We start from the raw sequence: 22,330 nt of genomic DNA, 5'->3' as shown, positions 1-22,330 counted from the left end.
TTACCAATATGGCAAAATATTTTTAGAACGTAAATTTAAGGATTATATGTATTGTAGATCGTCAACCGTGAAGACTCTATTCTTTGCGTTCGAGTGCTGGGAGAGGTATAGTTACGTTGTATTCAAACTTTGGGCGCGTTTTTTTCAAAACTATATATTTCGAATTGGCGTACACGATAACTCGAAAAGTTATTGACCGATCTCCCTGAAATTTTGCACACATCTTTTTTATGATATTACTTTCTATTTGTTTCAAGTTTTCGAAAATTAAAAAAAAATAATTTTTTCGAAGCAAAAACAGTAGGAAAATTCGCCCCAAAATTCATTTTTTTTAAGCATTTAATTCCGCGAATCAGGTCACTGACGCCGATGCTACAATGCCCGCCGACTGAGAAGTCCCGCTGCGACCTTCCTGGAAGAATTGAAGTGTACAATCCGTCATTTTAAATGATTAAAATAAAAAAAAAATTATATTATTTTAGTGTATAAATAAACTGTATGCCAATTTTGAAAAAAATATATTGACTTCTTCATTTTAAATAATTTTAATGAAAATCAGGGAAAATATGGCCGCTTACAGGTCCCCTTAATCCCGTAAATTGCAAAATTTTTCGAAATTCAAAAATCCGGCTCGACAGACTATAACTACAACTTTATTTTACAAGATTTTTTTATTTTTTACAGATACATCAACATTTCAAGGAGAAATGATGCAATGCCCGTGGGGCAACTTTTTTTTCAGTTTACTTTGGGTCACGTGATTTTTTATCTTCTAAAGAAAAATTACAAATTGTTATGCCAGTTTTTCTTTTAGCGCATTTTTGTAGCTGCTGGACGTATGTAACTCCTTAATAAAGTACAAATAATTTTTGTAAACATCAAATTTTTGACGGCATACACTTCATTTGTTATGTTTCGCGATGTTCATTTGGAAATTGACGCTTAATTTATTCTACTAAACTAAATGAAACGGTAGATTATGAAGCTCAAAATGCATTTTTACTATCACTTGTAATATTATTAAATGCGCATGTGTTAGTAAACACAAGTCTCACACCCACACACTCACTCTCACTCTCTCGCCACGGACACTACACTAGAAATAATTGAAAAAACATTTAGAAATATTATCTTACAAAGTATGCGGCGGTTTGAAAGCAGTTTTACATAATTTTTTTCGTTACAAACGAAACGTAACGGAACGCATGCAAAAATAAGAGTTATCACAGATTAGCAGAATGTTGAAAATATCTCAGTTGTACTAGAAAATTGTAGTTAGAAGATTTTTGATCGATGTTGTACAAATTAAAAAATAACAACTGCAAATGGGCGCGTCACTTAGCGACCAAATTCATCGCATTCACGAATACTACAAACGAATTGCGAAACAACAAAAGTATATATGTATGTATATATATATAAATATATTTGAAAAACACAAGTTTGTACAACAAAATTTGGAAAAAGACACTACAACAATTTAATTGATGCAATTTTGAAAATGATTAGCAAACTCTACACGAATTCATTTGCAGTATTCCGCACGCCCATTCACAAAAATGCTATTCTAATAGGAACAACAACAACGTTGACTAAAATTGGTGAAACGACACTACTTGCGCGAAGATAAACCCAATACATTTACCTTCTTTGTTCTTACTCTTTTTCACTTTTTTTTCGCCGCTGGTGCTATTGGAACCAGCCGAGCTGCTGTGGCCACCACCAACACCACTGCCATTACCAGTGCCACTGCCGCCACCGCTGCCACTGCCGCTGCCGCTGCCACCAACGCTGCCATTCGCATTGCCAGTGCCAACGAGTCCAATACTGCCAACTCCACCTGCGCTACCACTACCGCTGCCACTGCCACTGCCACTATTGCTGCCACCGCTGTTTGGCAGCCCATTTGAGTTGATCGTCGACAAGTCGAGCTCCTTCTTTGAGTTGCTGCTAATGCAAGCGGAGCCATCCGAGCCGCCTGGACTGCCCATCGCCACAACACAGTCTTGTGTGTCGATCGATTTAATTGGCGATTTATCGCTATGCTCGGATGATGACATGGAGCCATCAATGTCGAGCAGTTTGCTAGTGGTGTTCTTCGGTGGTATCGGCGGTGGGATTTCGGGTGTGGTCGAGAGCAAAGCATTGTAGCCGTTGCGTGTTTTTGTGCTCGCCAATTGTTGCTTGGGCGAGATTTTCGAGAGTAGAGACGAGCGCAGCTTACGCGATTCCCATGACTTATTTTCGTCGTAATAACCTTGATCGTCCAGCCGTTGATGGCCTAGCAGACGATCTGTTTCGAGATCGGTATCAACATCGTCTTCATCGGCGCTCAGATTCTTCGAGTGATGTCCCGGCGAGGATGCGATCAGACTTTTGTTAGCGCTATTATCCAAATGGCGCGGTAGCCACACGGGTGAGTTCATCACAGGCGAAGGCGTACGCGGCATATTGCGTTCTGGGATTGGTGGCGGTGGCTGCGATTGTGATTGTGATTGGGTCTGCGATGATGGCAATGGCTGTGATGGCACAGGCGGTGGTTGTGATTGCGCGTGTGTTTGGTTGGAGCGTAGTGCGGTGCTGTGGCCTGACGGTGAGATGGCAGCATTGCTCTGCTGTGTGTGTATTTTGCCACGGTTAAGTGTGGAGCTTATAGCTGATGCCACAGATGTAACGCCGCTGCCCGCATTGGAGCCAGTGGCTGCGCCGAGTGCATTAATGGGTGAAGTTGCGCTGGGTGGTGCAGGTGCAGCGTGTAGGTTTTCTTTGTAGGGCGTGGGTTGTAGGATTTTCGGTTCTGGGCTGAGTATATTCGGTTTGCGATGTGGCGCTGGTGCGGGTGGTGGCGGCGTCATCTGCACCATGTCGGGCCGATGGAAAATACCTAGTGTAGCAAGGAGATACGAAACTATGTGAGCTCTTTGAAATTCGAAAAAACAAAACATATACATAAATGGGATCGTCACAATACTTACTAATCGAATAAAGAGAATCCAGCTCAGGATCAATATTCTTGAATACTTTATTGTTGCTGTTATTTGTAGGACTTTGTCCTAGCAGTTCGCGTTCACCTCCCCGTCCATCACGTTTCGAGCTCGAGCGTGCCGAATCGCGTCCGGAATCTTCCTGTAAGCCCACTATTGCAGTAGGGCTGTCATTTTTGCGCAAGTAGGGAGTATCGCGCAAAATATTCGACGATATTGAGTTGTTCCGCTGCTCAGCACCAACACTACCCCCACCGTCTGCTGTCGATATAGTGAGATTATTCATGCTATTTATGCTATTATTAGTGGATAAGCGCTTCATGTCCATCAGCATCGAAATACCTCCGCTACCGATGGGGTTGTGATGTATCACAGTGCTCGGCTGCTGCAAGTTGCTGTTGAGATTATTTTGGTTGTTATTCTCCGTGTCGGAGGTATGCCCCGACGAGAGACCGTCCTCCAGCACGGGCATGCTGGAGGCATAGTATTTTGTGTAATTCGAACAGGATGTTGAGACGCCATTTATTTCGCCCGAGAGACCTGTTAAAAGAAAGATTAAAGGTTTTTGTTTTTTCGCAATTCGAGGGAGTTGCTAAACTTTTCAAGTTTCTTTTAAGTTAGCACAAATCTAAATTTTTAGGGCTGTAATTTCCTAATCCGTTGGATTTACGATACTGAAATCAGTTGTAGTTATATCCGTCTTCGGTAGACATGGGTAAGAATTAGTGATTTCTATTCACTTCGAGAATATTGCATAACATTCTTTGGATGGATAAAAATCTCAATTGCACTAACGTAGACTCTAGAGTCCGGAGGAGGTGGTGGTTGTTGTTGTTATAGCAGCTTACTAAACCCTGTCAGCGTAATGTATCTACCGGCCATCTTCCTCTAGCTCATCCAACGGTCGGCTCAAGAAACTTCGATAAGTTGGGTCCAGAGTATTAGGTGAGTAGGTTTTATGGGGCATGTCAAATGGTGGTTAGTATCGTGCGGAGTGCTTTTGCATGCTGGACATAAGTTGGGTATGTCGGTTTCGATTCTGAATAGGTAGGAGTTTAACCTACTACAGTATCCAGAACGTAATTGGGCCAAAGTTACGCAGGTCTCGCGAGGCAGCTGAAACTCTTCGTCTACAATAGGTGGTGGTTGAAGTCCGATAACGACATTCGGGGTAGGGAGTTTAGGAAGGTTGTAAGTGTCTTCCTATGAATGTCATTTAGGGTCTGTCTGTATACTGTTCGGTCCAGTAGTTGTCGGTTCGTATTGTCCTGGATCTCGGATTTTTCCCAATCAAAGGTTGCCTACCCAGCAAACTAACCGTATCTAGTGCATCGTAGCTTGACCGGAGAAGGTGGTCTTTGCAGCTGACAGTTTGCTAGCCAGTTAATGTTTCAGATCAAATTAGTTTTGAGAATATTTTCAGATGCACTCTCATCGCAATTCGCCTTAATTTTACTATTTTTGTTCCTTGACCAAAACAAAAGCTATAAAAATCGCAGTGGCATGCCGCTATTGGAACTCTGGCTCTTACTTTCTTTGGAACTCTGTCCTCCAACGACAAAAAGAGAGATCAACGCATATCCTGCACACATTTCTAATACTCACTATCCAAATCTCCACAATTCGAGTCGTAGTCCGTTGTCTCAGGCGAATAACGGTAAGTGCTCGGTGTGTCCAACTGATTGTGATTGACACCATCTTGTTGATCCAATTGTTCGCCACTGCTGCGACTGGCCGAATCCAGGAAGAAATCAAAGTCACGCATTAATGGGCTAGCGGTAAAGCGCCGCCGATGTGCATGCCCCGAATTATTGTAGATGTTGCTATTGTTGGTGCTATTATTGCTGCTGCTGTTTTGTTGTTGATGACGTTGTGCACGATTGCGATGATTAGTTGATCTTTGTTGTTGTTCCTCCTGTTGCGATTGCAATTGTTGCAGTGGCTGCTGCTGGAGGTATTGTTGATGTTGTTTTTGATGTTGCTGTTGTGGTTGTTGTTGCTGATGGCGGTATTGCGTTGGTGATGCTTGCAAATGTAACTGTGATTCTCGATGACTGTTGCGCTGTTGCAATGTCGTTTGCAGCTGCCGCATTTGGTTGTTGTGCTGTTGCTGTAGCTGGTGGTGGTGGTGATGCTGGGGATGTATATCATCCATATCCACGCCCATTAGGCCATCATCATCATCATCTTCGTCTTCCTCCTCCTCATCGTCTTCGTCTTCGGCATCTACATTAACATTTGAGTGGGAGTCTAAATCATCATCGTCGCCACGATCCAAATTATTTTGGAACTCGTATTGAATGTCCTAAGAATAAAAAATTAAATATGAATGATTTGCAGTTGTTACCCATCTACCTTCGATTGGTATCTAATAGAAGAGTTACTATTAATTGGGAATAGGCTACTCTGCCACATCTAGACTCCCTATTGGACAAATTATGCTATTGACCTACTGCTCACGACAATGAGAGTCCCTCTACACCACAGTGCCAATAACGGTTCATTCTCGTTGCGTTTTCAGTCTGGTAAAATGTTACGATATTCACATTAAATAATCTGACTTAGTTTACATTTAATGGGGTTAGTAGTAAGTAGAATTCTCCCTAGAGGCCATGTCATTCCAAGTTTCATTTATCTAGAACAAAAATGTATTTGAGACTTATCATGACCGGAATGGGACCGCGCCGAATTTTTACTGTTACGGATAGTATGAATGAGTACATTGTTTCCTATCTCGTACAATTTTACTTAGTCAAGAACGAGTCGAGAACGAACCGTCATGGGCACTATGGCGTGGTTCGGCCCTAAAGATACCGTACCTGTGGCTTGAACTTGCTTGAAAAAAAGTTATTGTTACCTGTTGCTTTTAAATAAATAAAAGAAAGCCGAAGTGGCGCATACGTCCTTCGTATAAATTAGTAAATTAGCCGAGCTGATAATCCAATTTGTCTGTGTCTTGATTTTGCCATACAAATCGAGCCATTATATAACACATTTACTTCTCATGCAGCCTACAACTCATAACCTATGACCTATTACGTATACCCAATAATCTCTAATATATCACCTTGGTCAAAGAGTTCCCGGAACAACCACCAGGTGACGCTCTAAGACAACTGATTTAAAGAAAGCAGCCGTTTGCGAGTGTCATGAACGCTTCAGAAGAGATCGTAAGTCCATCGAAGATCACGATCGTAGTGGCAGGCCGTCGACATCGAAAATTGATGAGAACATCAATAAAGTGAAAGATAAGTTGATCAATTACCGCAAATTAACCATAAGAGAACTGGCAGAGGACTTTAACATTTGTTATGCGCCGAATTTCATACAAAAAAGGGATCGCGTTGATATCGCCAAAGACATGACTTGCAAGGCTGAATCCGACCGATCCGAGAACATCATTACTGGAGATGGGAAGTGGGTTTCTGAGTACGACACGAAATTCAGACATCAGACGAGTGAGTGGAGAGCTCCGAATTAACCAAGACCAAAAAAAAACCAAATCGTTTTCAGCCAAAAATGAAAGCAGTTCTAACGGTTCTTATGGATTACAATGACATTGTAGACCACGAATTTTGGCCTGAAGGTTTGACATTGACATAAGGACTATTATTTGGGCGTTGTGAGACGTTTAAGTCAATCAGTTCGCGAAAAGAGAAAGAACTTGTTGGAAAGTAACTCGTGAATTTTGCCCCACGATAATGCACCGTCGCACAGCACCATAATTGTCCGAGAATTTTTGTCCAAGAACGAAACGAATATTATCCAACACCCATCGAATTCAGCTGATATGGTTAGGTTAGGTTTTTGTGGCACTCGGCCAGAGTACCCAACTCACTTAGACCATATAGGTCCATTGTGGACCCATTGTGTAACACGGGAACTTTAGTGTTTATTTATCATGGCACCATTTAGACGCTCTTATGAAGCATAAGATAGGTTTTTTCCCAACACCGGAGTTCTGCAAGCGAGTCAAAATAGTATTTTCCTAACAACCTCGCTCTACTCCTAGCCAAAGCTGGACAATTACAGAGAAAGTGTTCTACGGTTTCTTCCTCTTCCTCGTCTCTGCAACTTCTGCAGTATTCATGCGAAATTATTGCTAGCCCAGAAGATTGCCTACCTAGCAGCCAAAGTCTGGTGATACGAGCCTCGACCTTCAAGATGTTTTTTCTTTAGAAGTTGAGTGATTCCAGCCTGACCATGTTTTAGCTATTTGCGGCCAAAGAAGCCTGGTTGCAACATAAGTATTCTCTTGTCTCCATGCCCTATTGACTTCATGGAGAAAATTATTTCTTATCCGTAATTTGATATGGCTCCCTTCGATTTTTTTCTACGGGGAGCGCGTTTTAACAACTGAAAGGAAGTAATGGAAAAATTGAAGACGGCTCTGATGGCTATACCGAAAATAGAGTTCCACAAATGTTTCGAGAGCTGGATCAAACACTGGCATAAGTACCTTGCAGTTGGTTGGGGGAGTACTTTGAAGGCGATAATATCATTTTTGAGGTATAAACTTGTACAGTCTGTGTCAGAAGATATATTTCGTTCTGATTTTTGTTGCATAATAGTCCCACTCAAGGGCTACGACACCAGTCCTAGCTCAGGTTAGTGTCGTTCGAAACTTTCCCGTAAACGCAACCAAACAAAAATGAGTAAGAAGTACGCGAAGCGTTTTGAGGCGGTATTTTTATGCACGCATTCGAAAGCGCTGAAATTATCTTACGCCTCCGCTGCAAAGGTGATTAAAACATCAAAAAAGTTTGTTGTGATGTGGAATCAGCGGTATAAGGTGTACAAATATGTTGATGACTTTTCCGAGCGCGGCTTGAAGCGAATGACGACAAAAAAGCAGGATAAAGTGATCGTCCAACTTTTTTTGCATGACCCTTCTTTGTGACTACGCCAAGCACAATCAGTTCTTGCTAAAAAAGGAAAAGATTAGAATGAGTATCGACACCATCGAACGTCGACTGAAGAAGGCGAACATATCCTACCGTCCCACATCATCAAAACCACTGCTCTTAGAAAAACACATTGAGAAACAACAAAAGAAGAAAATGGCGTCACAGTATTGGACTGGCCTTCCCAGTCCCCAGACGCCAACCACATTGAAAATGTATGGGGAACTATGAAAACGCATCTGGCCGGAAGGCCAGTCCATGATTTAAAGCAACTCGTGCGTCAAGTTCGCAAAATCGAGTCCTCTTTGTCGGCAGAAAAGCTGGGTCAAAGCATGAAGAAGATGCCAGGCTACACGGCTTATTGAGTAATTGCAACTCGTAGTTTTGTACATACTTTCAAGAAAAAAAAATTTTAAATATATATATTTTATACTTCATGAATAATCGCCGCTCCTTTTTTCTGACACAGACTGTATTTCGAATTTTATGAATATATTGCGGGAACTTTTTAATCAAGGTGGTATAACTTATAACCTATAATCCATAATCTCTAATATATATTATTTATAATCTACATGAAGAAATTGCTCGTGCATCCCTTATTATCATATAACCTGTAACCCTCTTACGCATAACCTAAAACTTTTAACCTGTAACCCATAAGCGATAATCTATGACTTATAACCAATAACCCACAACCCTTCTGTACTTACGATACTATCAACATCACTGCCATTTTCAATCGGCCGATCGTCCATCGAGGGGCACTTGAAGAACTCCTCGAGCACTTTGCGCGTCTCGGAGAATTCGTAGAGGTAGTCGAACGTCGAAGACTTGGTTGGTATGCTAAAGGCGCTGCTACTAAACGTCGCTACTGGTTTGCACGCCATGGCGCTCGTACTTGGTGGCATTGCTGTATTGTTGGTCGCATTAACCGCCGGTGAATCGGTGGTACGTGTGGGCGTTGTTGGCGCACCCGTTGCCGATATTGCCTCCGGTGTGGTCAAATCGGAAATTGTGCCAATCTCGGATACATCATTACTTGTATCCTCGGCGTTATTGTCCAAAGTGCAAGCCGTGGGCGGTGACGATTGCCGCTGCGGCAACGCTTGTGGTTGCAGTTGTTGCTGATATTCTAGCTGTTGCTGTTGTTGTTGCTGCTGTTTAGAATTATTATGGCTCAGCAGCATTATTGGCGGAGTGCTCTCACGCGGCGGTGAAATAATACGCTGCAATGAGAAATGTTGAGGTCAACGTTAGTGAAATCAAAAAACCAAAAAACAAAAAAAAAAAAAACACCAGCAAGTGATGGCTTCACCTGTGGGAAACCGGGACGCGCCGGATATTGTTGCTGTGGCGAATTGTGCGTAGTTGTTACTGTTGTATATTGACTGCCACCACCGCCATTATTAGAGGTTGTTGCTGTTGTAGCTACCTTTGTTGAGTGCTGTTGGCTATGCGTTTGCTGTACGTGCGACGAATTTGGTTGCATTGGCAGCCCCACATCTACATCCATTTCAACTTCCTCCTCTGCACCTGCCGCCGCCGCCGCCACCGCCTCCTCGGCTTCATCATCCGCGGGCATAATGCCAAGTGATTGCGCACCAATGCGACGTGGTGAGCCCTCGTATTCTGTGCACAAAATATAAAATAGTGTCATTGGTGGCTGTTGGCAATAAATCCACTGAAAAAAGTAAAAGGTGTAGTCCCCAAAGTCTAACGTACCTATGATGCCGTGTCGCGTTTCCACTGCGTGCATTGTGTAGCTACTTCGCTCCAAGTATCTCTTTGTATGATCCTTATATATTATTGACGTGTTATTGTTGCTAGTGTTGTGATTTCCTGCTACCTCCACATCGGCATGCTGGCTGATGACTTGTTCAACGTATTCGTCTTTGTCGTCAACCAGTGTCAAGGATGTGGGTTGTCTGTGGCTCTGCTGCTGCTGCTGCTGTTGCTGCTGTAAGTGTTGTCGAGTCGAAGCAGGTGGCATTGTTGGGACACTTGTGTCGGTTGTTACTCTCAAGTCTGTGAGCAAAAAATAGTTAAGAAAAATGTTGATGATTGTAGGTTAGATAAATGCGGAAGCCGTACTGTTACGGTGCTGCTATAAATGTAAAAAAAATTTTATGGAAAGCCGCAATTTGGCAGACTTCAATGATTGTACTTTGGATAAGCTCTGCCATCTCATGTGCTTAAATTTTACTATGGTCGCACTATACACAATGGATAACTATTAGGCAGCATAAGATAAACGTTTATTTGGCTACCACCAATCGACAGAGTCATCGACTGAGGTAGTCAATTATTCCACCGACCTACCAGATACAAAAATTTGAGAAGTAGTATTTTTGATTTATGGTTTAAAAATGTACAGCAAAGTTTTTACTATATAACGATTCCATCTTCTTAGTCATAATATAAAATAATTGCCTCAGTACTCCTTATCGTAATTAGTTCAGATGGAATGAGCTTTGCATCAAACGAGGGTAGCGTACTTTCTCAAGGTCTTCCATTCTTACAACATATCTCGGTGGCCTAAATCAAAAGCGTTCCTGTAACAAGCTGTCTCAGTAGCGTTACATTTATGAAAGTTTTCGATTCTACTAAGCCTAAAAACTATGGAAAAACTCCGCTAAAGAATATCGAGATCCCTTCTACATTATTGGCATTGAAATGGTAATCGACGAATTATCCACGTAATCGATAGTCTCAGTAATTTTTCGATAGCAAACATCTGAACAAAGAAGCATTAAACAGAGGCTCTCTCCCACAGGATAGTGTCTTCTCCTGAGTATTCTTTAACCTCTCGCTACCTGGACTATTAAAACTACGGCATCCCTAATCACCATATGGCAGACGAGTCATGTCGATGACACATCGAAGCTTACAGTGAAAATTAGTTAGTTTTCCTGCACGCGATTGTTCTCCTTGATTACGCAATAAGCTTCCGTAGCACTTAGGACAAGGACCAAGAAAAGTTGTTGGTGGCATTTAAGTCGATCAGCTGGCTAGGCCACATTTTTGTTTTCTTCTTGTTCACTCCTCTCGGGACAAGACTTGCCTTGCCTTAGATTCGTTAATCTATTTGATTTCTGACAGGGTAGGTCATTAGCCTGCCGTGATCAGTTCTAAGTAGTGGGAATGCCCACCTGTCGTTGCTTAGGAACAATGCCTTCTTACTGCTTGGAGCGCCATCTGTGTGTCACATTTTTCTACCAGAAGGATCTTACATATGGTTGATGACTTCGGTAAAGTGGTGTGTCTGCGCTATTACCGCGGCTGTCCGCTTCCTCTTGCTGGCGCCACTTGATGCAATGTATAACTGTGGCTTTTGCTTTGTTTTTGCTTGTTTTTAGCAGCCACAATGCAAATAATGCGCAGACTATTGTGCGGGAGTAAGGATGGAAAGGATAGGGTTTTTTTTTTGTTTTATAAACAGGGAAAGTAGGTAAATTGGGAAAAGTGCGAGGAACGTCCACTTACGCTAGACTACCGATGCCATATTACCACACGTAAAACAGTAACGACTGTAGCCTCCAGAATATAATCCATGTATTCCGTAAAGTGCAGATGCTTCCAGTTGAGGGGCATAACACTATACCCTGTTTTGATGCATTTTTCATTTGGTATGTTACGGAAGGAGGTACACAAGACATTCTCCGTCTCCTAAACATGTCGGAAACCAAAAGCTTCAGCGCTTTCGTGAGACCTACATATGTTACTTTCGGGAAAAAAGCAGAAGGCTCAACTATAACCAATCACGAACCAACCCCTTTCCCCCTTCTCTTGGGACCGAACCCTTTGGGCCTATTGCCTACGAACAAAACTTTTCATACTCACTTTGCCAACTCTCGGTGATATCATCAAAGACGACCACTTCACCATTGCTAACCGCAGAATGTCCATTTGTATCTCCGACATTGCTGTTTTTCCTGGAATTACGATGTTTTGCTGGTTGATACTGTTGTGATCCGCCCAAGTAGAGCTCACTGCAACGACCTTGCTCCCTTTCAAAATCGCGTTCGCGGTCTCGCCCTTTTTCTCTTTCTCTTTCCTTGTCTCTTTCCCTTTCTCGTTCGCGTTCTCGTTCACGTTCCAGTTCCCATTCTCGCTCTCGTTCACGTTCTCTTTCCCACTCGCCATATGCTGCCGCAGCTTTCCGCTGCTCACGTTGTTCTCTATCACGTTCTCTTATTTCACGCTCGACGAGTATACTGTTATCGCTGACATTAATGACATTTTGTTGGTGCTGCTGTTCCAGGGATGTTTTGCTGCCATACAAATAATGACTGGCGAGTGGAGTGAGACCTTCGGCACATGAATTTTGCACGGCTTGTAGACTACTTTGTTGCTGCTGTTGTTTCTGGTGGAATCCGTGTTTTGAAGCCGTTTCCGCAAAATGTTCTCCAGTGCCTGGTTCAATAGTAGTTCGACTAAGTCGGCTGATGTGCGATTGTGGCCGCTGCAGCTGTTGTGGATGGTGTTGCCGGGGTGGGACACTATTTGTATAAGGCTGTTGCTGGTGATAGGCGCGTCGAGCGGAGGTGCTGGACGCTGCGCTAGCAATTGGTGCTGTCGTGGTCGTAGAACCGAACGTTGACGATTGTGTGCTAACAGACGTTGGTATGTTGTGTGACTCCGCGTCGTCTATATCATTATAGTGGGGTGGTAAACGCGTACGTTCAGTATTGTCTGCGCTATGCGCTGATACTGGCGCTTCACGTCCTTCCCAATAGTTGCCATCTTTAATGAATGGATTCTGATTCAAGCTGCTCGCTGCTGCGTTCGAGTTATGGTTTGACTGCTTGTGCTGTGCCAACTGTACTTGTTGATGCTGCTGTGACGCCGAGGTTGCGAAATGTGTGTACGGCTGCTGGGCGTGGTGATGCGACCCATAACTGGCGCGTTTGCGCGGCATCTCGTAACTATTGCTGCTGTCGCCGGTTTGATGATGGCGTTGTCGCGTTTGTGGTTGTGAATGTTTGGTTTCGGTGTGATAGTAAAATGTTGGAGGATACGAGGGCACTGGCAGCTCTTCGTCTTCTACGATATTGTTATCGTTAATGTTTTCGTCCTCGTCGTCGTCGCAGATACCGTGATCGTTGTAGTGAACAGCGTCACGTTTGTCGTTGCGCGCGTGACGATTGCTTACGGTACTTCTCTCTTCGTCGCTGTATTTGTGTTGATGGCGTGATGCGCGTTCGAGTGGTTTTTTCTCCACGCTGTCTGTGTGACTGAGAAAGGGATTCGTAGAAATGCGCGGCGTCACCGACGACAGCGACTCGGATGATACCGAAGACGTTGAGGGCGGTGGTGGTGATTGGGTGATAATATTGACGCTTTTATAATAGTTTGTAGTGGTCGGCTGTGGTGGTGCGGCTGCTGCTCTCACGATCGTTCCGGATTCGTTGCCCACGTCGTGCTCAAGTGAAGAGTTCACGCGCTTATTGTGACTGTTGACGGTGTTTGAAATGTATGCTTCGCCTTGGAGCGCTCGCGTAGCGTTCAAGACTTCACTATCGCAGCTATTCTGACTTTTACTCTGCGTGTTGCTGCTGCGACTGGCTGGCGCGTTGTTATTGGGCGACAATTGACGTGGTCGACACTTGGGAAATAGTAGCGATATTTGATCGTTCAGTAGCGGCGGTGATGTGGAGAGCAGCGCTTGCGATAAATTCACAGTTTTTGTTGGTGACTTTGTGACTGCTGCCGGTTCATGACTTTGTGGCTGTTGGTCTACGCTTGCGGTTTCCTCTGCTGCTGCTGCTGTTATTGTTGTTGTGGATCTGCCGCTGTTACCTACAGTCTGGCCGTCGTCAGCAATATTACCACTGCCGTTATACAATGACGAAGGTCGCGCTGAGTAGTGAGATGAATTGTGGTCTACAACAACACCACAACTCTCTTGCTCCGCTGTGGTGACGAAACCACTTAGTGAAATGTTTTTTGCGGCAACTCTGTTTTTGACGTTGCTGCCGTTGTCGTTGTTGTTATTTATGGCACAGTTACTATTGCTGCTGATGTTGTTGTTGCCGCCAACGCCAGTACCAACACCATTTAATGTTAATGAGTTGTAATAGCTGTTATGTGTCGCTGACGATGACGATGTTGACGATGATGGATGGTGATACGACTGTGTATGTTGTTGTTGCTGTTGCTGCTGGGATGCTGATCTCTGGTAATTGGAATTGTTTGCGGTTGCAGTTGCGGTTATGGTTGAGCCTAGTGTCGTCGCTGGTTGCTGTTGCTGTTGATGCGGATGATGATTTAAGCTACTCGTTGGTTGTCCAGCAGCAATTGTTGTTATTGTAGTTGTGCTTACCATTATTATTGCCAGTGCACTGTTGTATTGGTGTTGACAATAACGGTAACGGTGTTTGATATTTTTCGTAGTTCAGTTGAAGGATGAGTAAATGGAAGCGGAAAAGAGAGTGAGAGCAGAAAAAAAATACTGACTTTAATATGTAACGGTAGTTGAGTAATTTTCATGAACATTTTGTTTTTGGTAAATGTGTATTTAGATATTTTGTATAGTAGAAAATCACTTAAGGGATTTTCGCCACTCTAGCGGTGGAGAAGAGTAGCATAGTTTGGGAATTTTTTCATAGGGACAATGAAATTAATAGAAAACTTTTCGTTGGGTCTTTTATTGTACTTATCGTAAATTATATAAATTATTGAGCAAAATTTACGGTGACACAAGACATCTATAAATAGCTATAAGCGTATGCGCGACATATGGGTATAAGAGGTGTGTTCGAAAAGTATCGCGAATTTTGAATTTTCGCAGGTTACGTATATTCGAATTTCAATTTTCTTGTGGCGATACGTTGGTACTCATGGCTCTAACTCATGCCGACGAGTTCGGCCATTTTGAATGTTCAGTTAATTGTGGAAAGCTGCTTTGCTTGCACGTGTTTCAGCTCGTCTTCGATTTTTACCTATTCAAAAAGATGGATCAAAGAACTTGTATCAAGTTTTGTGTGAAAAACGAAATTAAGTGCGCGGATGCTTTCCGAATGTTGACTGTGTCATACGGAGAAGCTACTTTGGGTCAAAGCAACATTTATCGGTGGTACAAAATGTTATGCATTTCAACAACAGACGAAAAAATTGATGAAGTGAAGAAAATGGTATTGGCCAATCGTCGAATCACCGTTAGAGAAGTTGCTGAGGACCTAGATATATCAGACATATCGATTGGCTTGTGCCATTCGATTTTTTTCAATGATTTGGGCATGAGACGGGTCGCCGCAAAATCGCAAGAACATTGCTAATGAGATGTTGGACTCTGTTCGCGACGACCCGAATTTGCTCCAGAGGGTCACAAATGGTGACGAATCGTTGGTTTATGGTTATGACGTGGAAACTAAAGCTCAATCATCCAATGGAAGCTGCCGCACGAACCAACACCAAAAAAGCGCGCCAATTCCGGTCGAATGTAAAAGTTTTGCTTACTGTTTTCTTCGATTGCAGGGGCGTTGTGCATCATGGGTTCTTGCCACAGGGTAAGACGGTCAATAAGGAATATTACCTGCAAGTTATGCACAATTTGCGCGAAGCAATCCGCCAGAAACTCCCGGATTTGTGGAAGAACAAAAATTGGCTCTTGCATCACGTTGCTTGTGCGCGACTTTTTGTCCAAAAACAACACACTAAAGATGCCACAGCCACCGTATTCCCCACATCTGGCCCCCTGTGACTTTTTCTTGTTCCCGAAACTGAAGAGGTCCATAAAAGGACGACGCTACGCTACGATTGACGAGATAAAGACGGCATCGAAGGAGGAGCTGAACAAGATAAAAAAAATTATTTTTTGAAGTGCTTCGAAGATTGGAAAAAACGCTGGCACAAGTGCTTAACGTCTCACGGGGATTACTTTGGAGGGGACAAAATAGATATCAATGAATAAATAAACAATTTTTGAAAAAACACAAAATCCGCGATACTTTTTGAACACATCGCGTAAACGCACGTTTAAAAAATTTCCAAATTAAAAAAAAACTATGCCGATTTTTTTGTTTAACATTTTTCACAAATAAATCTTTTGAAAAGTTAAAAAATTGTCTAAAAAGGAATCGTTCGAAAATTGGTTACAAAAATCTTTGTTATAAATCTACATCAAATATAACAACCAAATAATTGTAAATTTACAATAAAAAAGTAACCGATTTTTTCGCAACGAAAATCGGTGTTTTGGCTTCCAAGTGCCATGAAAAATTGGAAAAATACTCTTAGAAAATTTATCTCAAGAATCATCTCTTTTAAGGGGTTAGAGGTAGTCAGAATTTTCAAAAAATTCGATTTTTTTTTTATCCGATAAGTACTTTTCGAGTTATTCAACAATTAACAAAGGGCGCTTGACCGCTCCGGATATCGATAGCAAAACTTTGAATGCGTTTTTTTCAAAACTATGTTTTTTGAGCTGGTGGTCTCTGTAACTTCAAAACCGCTTAGTAGATTTCAATAAAATTTTTACTGCTTTTGAAAAACATAAAAGACTTGCGCCTGATCTAAGGATTTTTTTTCAAAAATTTTCTCGAAAATCTGAAAAATATTTCCTGAGGCCGCCATGTTTTTAATTTGGGAAAAAAGCTTCGATAAGGCACAAGATGATCTATTAATAAAATTAATTTTTCTTGTCCGATTGAGTTTAGATGAATCTTCAAGGACTTGTGTCGATCACCGCACGGGATTTTTAGAGAAACGGGCTCCACACAAACAGCGATAACTTTTACAATTCCCACGATAGTCGGTTCTACGTTACCGGAACCACCCGAATTTATATCTGGTAAAGGTTTGCCACTCCAGCAGTATTTCTCAAATATGTGTGGGAAATATTTATGCTGCTAAAATTACAACAACAGAGAACTAATCGTGTGTTTGTCGATACTGATGATATTGACAAATACCGTGCGGGCTTAAAATGTGATGACTGAGAATTTCACATCTTCAAATAATACGAGTAAATTAAAGCAAACCACTTTGCCTGAAATATTTTTTTCGCTGTTTAAACCACATTACGCCGTATCACTTACAAATGCTCTTGCATACATACATTCATATGGATACGTATTATTATTTAGACGCATGTGTGCATGTATATACTTATATTCTTGGGTATGTGCAGTACAAATACAAATATTGTAACGCTATAAGCGCTTGCATCATTATTCCATTGAATTCCATTTATGAAGATTTCTTGGATGTGTCATTGCGTTTTAAAATTCAGATTTTCTTAAGAAAGCCAAATCCTTCATTTTTTGCTTCTGAATACCAAGTGACAGCTTACACCAATTCCTATTATGTTTGACGTATTTCACTCCTGACACATTTATGTATGTATATAAGTTTACGAAATCAGTTGCATAACATCTACATAGTTACATACTTGCACAAGTTTTTTATGCACCGACTTATTTGTGTTGAAAAGATATCTCTGATTGCCATTGAAATGACATCTTGACGCTTTGCAAATATTCTGGGATTTCTTGACAAACTAAGTGCGATGATGTATTTGAGGATAACAACAAACCACATATACACATACGCATACTTAGCCATACATGTGTATGCATATGATTATATATATTTGAACCTATGAGCCTGTGGAGCTATCATAAATAAATTTAGAAAATATAAAATAAATCATTTAAATATCATATTTTAAATTTTTATTTATAAACCCACAATTTTTATTTATGAAAATTCTTCTATGCTCGCTGGGTCACCGAAACGTTCTACAATAATCTCGACATAAATATAAAAGCGTAGAAAATGTCTTCGAAAGAGCATCGCTCAAACGCTACAACTACTCCGACTTTAACATTTCTTACACAGTCGGAAAGCCTATGGGTCGTAAGAGGAGGCAAAGAATTCAGAGTGAAGGGGAAAAGAACATCAGAACGTTACGCGGCTCTCAGTGATTTTGAAGTAAGTGGCTGATTGAGAATTTTAGCCAACTGCTTCGGGTTGATAGTCTGTTGCGAGGCAAATGGACGAGGCGACTTGAATTACTTGGTTATTTTCTTTATATATATAAAATGTAGTACAAAACAATTTATTATTTCTGCAAGACTTTGAATTCTTTATTTCGCTTGAAACGATTTAATTAGAACGATCCGTTGCCATTATGATGGTAATTGTACTATGTCTCTTTCTCTGTTGACCCAACTAGCCCTGTCTAGTGAACCGTTTATCATCACCAAAAACCTGGGGCAGTCGACTTTCCTAAGCTTTTCTCTTTTTTTCTCCATGACAATCATTTGCCACGAACAGGGACATGTTGTAATCGTCTAGTTTGGTCTATAAGGTGACTGCGTAAGAACCTACCAAACAAGGTCATGGAGATTCTGGCGAATCGCCATCAATATGTGTACCCCGACGTAGTTCTCATGGAAGGCAACCTCTCTGCTATTGGCCACAACAGTCCGCTTCTTGGCAATGATTTCCTTCAGATGGTGAAATTCACGTTTCACAACTTAAATTTTCTTTGAAATGCGATGTAGCGAATACAAGCACATTTTTAGGCGCAATCAATGGACTCGCTGTACTCCTTCCAGGAGCTGCATTTCGCATATTTAATGGCTTTTTTGTATTCATTCAAAATTACACGGTAATTTTTAAAGTTTTTAGTTTGGTAGCATACGTTAAAAACCCTTCTAAACTTCTTTTTCAAGTCGGTCAGCGTCTTGCTCTACCATTGAGGGAAGTCTTTCTTGCCGTCTGATAGGATCGCTGCAAGTGTTCCACCTGCTTGTTGATCAGTGGATGAGTAGGAAAAAGTTCGCCTGTTCAATTTATTGTTAAAACCATATTGAACAGAGACTAGCCAGTTCTTTTAGGGTTCCATATCTCCCCGTTTCCCGTGCGAAATTGATTTCGAAAATGATCAACCTGTGATCCGAAAAGGAATTTCTCTGAGAAACCTTTCTTCCTTATATGTATATACAGAATAAATATTATACATACATACACACTTGTGCTGGTTTAAAAATATAAATTCTAGTTAATGTAGACTGATAAAACATTCCACATCATATAGACCCTTAAGCTTATTGCCCACAATGAGCAAAGTATTTGAAAAATTAATAATCTACAAACTAAGGCCAATTCTTGATAACAAAAAAGCTATTCCTGAGCATCAATTTGGATTTAAATGTAAACATTCAATTGCCCAGCAAATTCACCGTGTCACGCATTTGAGTTTATCTTGACATTGATCGTTGGTGAAAAGAGAGAGTGAAAAGTGTCTGTGAAAACGAAAATGAAAACTTTTTTTTTCACTTTCCGTTTATAAAGAGCAAGAGTCGAGCCCAAGCTTATGTACATAAATATTAATATTTTTCCGAAATATCTGGCTGAAAGTCTGAAAATGTTATAGATTTTTTAATTCGATTAAAAAACATTTTGGCAGAAGCGGGTCTACCAACACTACAGCAAAGAATACGCGAAATCTACGCTCGCTTGGTACCTAAAATACCATTTTCATCAGACTTACTTATTGACAACGATATCAAACACATACGGCTCACAAAAAACAGCCAAAGTATTCCCTCTACCTTGCACCTATGTAATTCTTAAGACCGCAAAGAACTTAAATCTACACTGGCCCGAGGGAAATCGCATTTCAACCCATCCACCATTGGATTATTAAAAAAACATGGAGTGACCTCAGTCTTTCAAGACTAAAAAAATCCAATGTTTCTGCTGGTGTCTTTCGTCAGTTATTCCTGGAACATAAAGCTCGCTATGAAGCGAAAAAATGGGCGTTATGGTACACAGATGACTCTAAATCTGAAGACTCATGCTCCAGTTAAGCAGTTGTCGACACAATTGTTCACATCCTAAAAGTGCAAATGCTACCAGACATCGCAACTGCGCTCACCGCAGAAGCGACCACCATCCGCAGCGCAAACATCGTGGCGTTAAAGACCGCTTCCAAAGTCCTCCTTTCGGTCCTGAAAGCAGTCAAAAATCCAACCCATGCCTCGATTACAGTCAATTCAATTAGAGATTATCGATCATCGAGAACGATCAAAAGATTAAATTGCTATAGATACCCGGACACATTGGTATCATGGGCAACGAAGCAGCAGATCGTGTCACCAAATCGACACTCTGCAACAACAAATATCACAGTCGAGAAAGTAGATGTCAGGCGATTTATACTACACCACTTCGAAAGAGTACAGAATTGGTTTAATTTCAACCACCATTACACAGCCATAAACCGAGAACTCACGACGCCTATTTAGCCAACAAATGCTGCAAAAAAATCACATTCAAACGTTCATAAATAAGACTCCGCCTAGGTCACACTCTTTGCACCCATTAACACCTTCTAACAGGCAATCCACCACCAACTTGCCCGCTCTGTCCACGTGTTTTGACTCTGAAACACATTTTTTCTCAATGCACTGCTTTCGAAGAAACCAAAACGGTCCTCTCAAACACAATTGGATTGAACTCCTCAAGACTCTTAAGTGAACATAATTTCAATCAACAACTTTATCGAGGCTGTGAACGCAACAATCTAAAATTAGTATAAAAAAATAATAACATTAATAGAAAACCCGCAACCTTTTTGGTGACGCACCCTAATGTACATATACACATGTGCAAGCCTTTCATTTGCGGGGAAACGCCAAGACGCACAACTTAAATTCGAGGAGGAGCTCAGCCAAGCGCTCAAATATTTTGTATGAAACACGGCTTCTTAAAAAATGTAAAAGTACGAAAAATGTGATTAATTGCAAAGTGAAGTAGCCAAACTTTAAGTAAAGATAATCAAATGTGTACTTTCCTTCCACTGGAGTGCACAAATAAAATTAAACTAAAAAAAACGAAGGGAAAAACCGAAGGCATAAAACAAAAAATTGCAATTTCATCTTCAGTTGGTATTTAATTTCAAGCTCACTGAATATTTTCACTTTCTTGCAAACCAAAAACGAAAACATACACCAAAAAGAAGCAAAAAAAAAACAACAACTCGGGAAGCACAACAACAACTCAGCATCGGTTGCCGCCTATGGTTGTCAGAAAAAGGAATTTGCAATTAATCAACCGGCGGCGTTACTTTTTTGTTGTGCTGCTGCGGAAAACTTTGTAACAAAGCTTTGTCGAAGGCGATGTGAAAGCGTAAGAAACCCCCTATAACAATAACAATAACAATAACAAAAAACAATGAATAAGAATAGCAACCAGCCTCGGTAAAACTTTAACAATAATAAGGCGATGAAAATAATTTTTCAAAAGTAAACCTGATGGCAACAACAACAATGTAAATTCCTTAGCTGAACGACAAACAGCAGCGGTAAGGGGTGTTGCTATTCTGTTGCACGTTTTTGTACGTTTGTGCGCTGAGGTGAATATCATTACAATACTTTTGGGTTAATAATGTCGGTGGAGGCCAAACCTTTGCTTGGCACACAATCAATAAGCTGAGAATTTGAAAGAGGCGAGCGGAGCGTTCGCTAAAGGATAAGCAGAAGATGTCGAAGAAGAAAAATAGGTAGAGAGATATTAGTACGTACTTCAAGCACACTCATACATATTTAAAAGGGCAAAAGTACAGTAGTGACTATTTGAGAAACATTTGCTTAGATTAAAATTATTATTCAGTCATAGAAGAATACCAAAAACTTCTCCGCATGCATGAACATTTGTGTGCCAAAATTCCAAAAAATAAATTCTTTCCCAAAAATTAAAAAAAAATTTGATTCTTTTCAAAAAATTTTTTCTTAATTTTTTCCAAAAAAAATTTTTTTAATTTTTTCAAAAAAAAAAAAATGGTTTTTAATTATTTCTTTTTGAATTTAAATTTTTTTTTCAGGACAAAATGTACTTTCTAAAAAAGTGTTTTTTGAAAAACAATTAAGTCATAGAAGAATACCAAAAACTTCTCCGCATGCATGAACATTTGTGTGCCAAAATTCCAAAAACTAAATTCTTTCCCAAAAATTAAAAAAAAATTTGATTCTTTTCAAAAATTTTTTTTTAATTTTTTCAAAAAAAAAAATGGTTTTTAATTATTTCCAAATCTTTTTGAATTTAAATTTTTTTTTCAGGACAAAATGTACTTTCTAAAAAAGTGTTTTTTGAAAAACAATTAAACATTTTTTTTTTGGTAAAATTAATAAAATAATTTTTGGAAAATATTAAATAAACATTTTTTTGGAAAAAATAAAAAGAAAATTGTTAATTTTTTTCAAATTTTTCTTGAAATTCCAAACATTATTTTATATAATTTTTTCCAAAAAAATGTTTATTTAATTTTTTCTAAAAAAAATTTTAATTGTTTTTCAAAAAAAAAAGTTTTTTAGAAAGTACATTTTGTCCTGTTAAGTCTAAAAACTATCGAAGGAATTTCAGATTTAAAAAAATTCTGCCAAAAATAGCAAAAACTACTACGCCTGTATAAACATTTGTTTAAAAAAA

The 22,330-nt window shown here is 40.5% G+C and overlaps 1 protein-coding gene across 1 annotated transcript in view; it reads right to left on the bottom strand.

The window, feature by feature from the left end:
* Positions 1-22,330, bottom strand: part of LOC129239361 (uncharacterized) — a 91,124-nt gene that overhangs the window by 10,776 nt on the left and 58,018 nt on the right. The window contains exons 2-9 of the mRNA XM_054874815.1: positions 13,390-14,232; positions 11,732-13,344; positions 9,614-9,916; positions 9,207-9,520; positions 8,602-9,117; positions 4,590-5,289; positions 2,976-3,524; positions 1,661-2,884 (exon numbers count right to left, since the gene is read on the bottom strand). Of these exons, the coding sequence (XP_054730790.1) occupies positions 1,661-2,884; positions 2,976-3,524; positions 4,590-5,289; positions 8,602-9,117; positions 9,207-9,520; positions 9,614-9,916; positions 11,732-13,344; positions 13,390-14,216 (6,046 nt within the window). The 5' untranslated portion in view covers positions 14,217-14,232. The remainder of the gene's footprint in view (positions 1-1,660; positions 2,885-2,975; positions 3,525-4,589; positions 5,290-8,601; positions 9,118-9,206; positions 9,521-9,613; positions 9,917-11,731; positions 13,345-13,389; positions 14,233-22,330) is intronic.

Source organism: Anastrepha obliqua, chromosome 2, assembly GCF_027943255.1.
Source record: "Anastrepha obliqua isolate idAnaObli1 chromosome 2, idAnaObli1_1.0, whole genome shotgun sequence".
NCBI lineage: Eukaryota > Metazoa > Arthropoda > Insecta > Diptera > Tephritidae > Anastrepha > Anastrepha obliqua.
The sequence above is the reverse complement of the archived record's forward strand: the minus strand, read 5'-3'. Positions and strand labels throughout refer to the sequence as shown.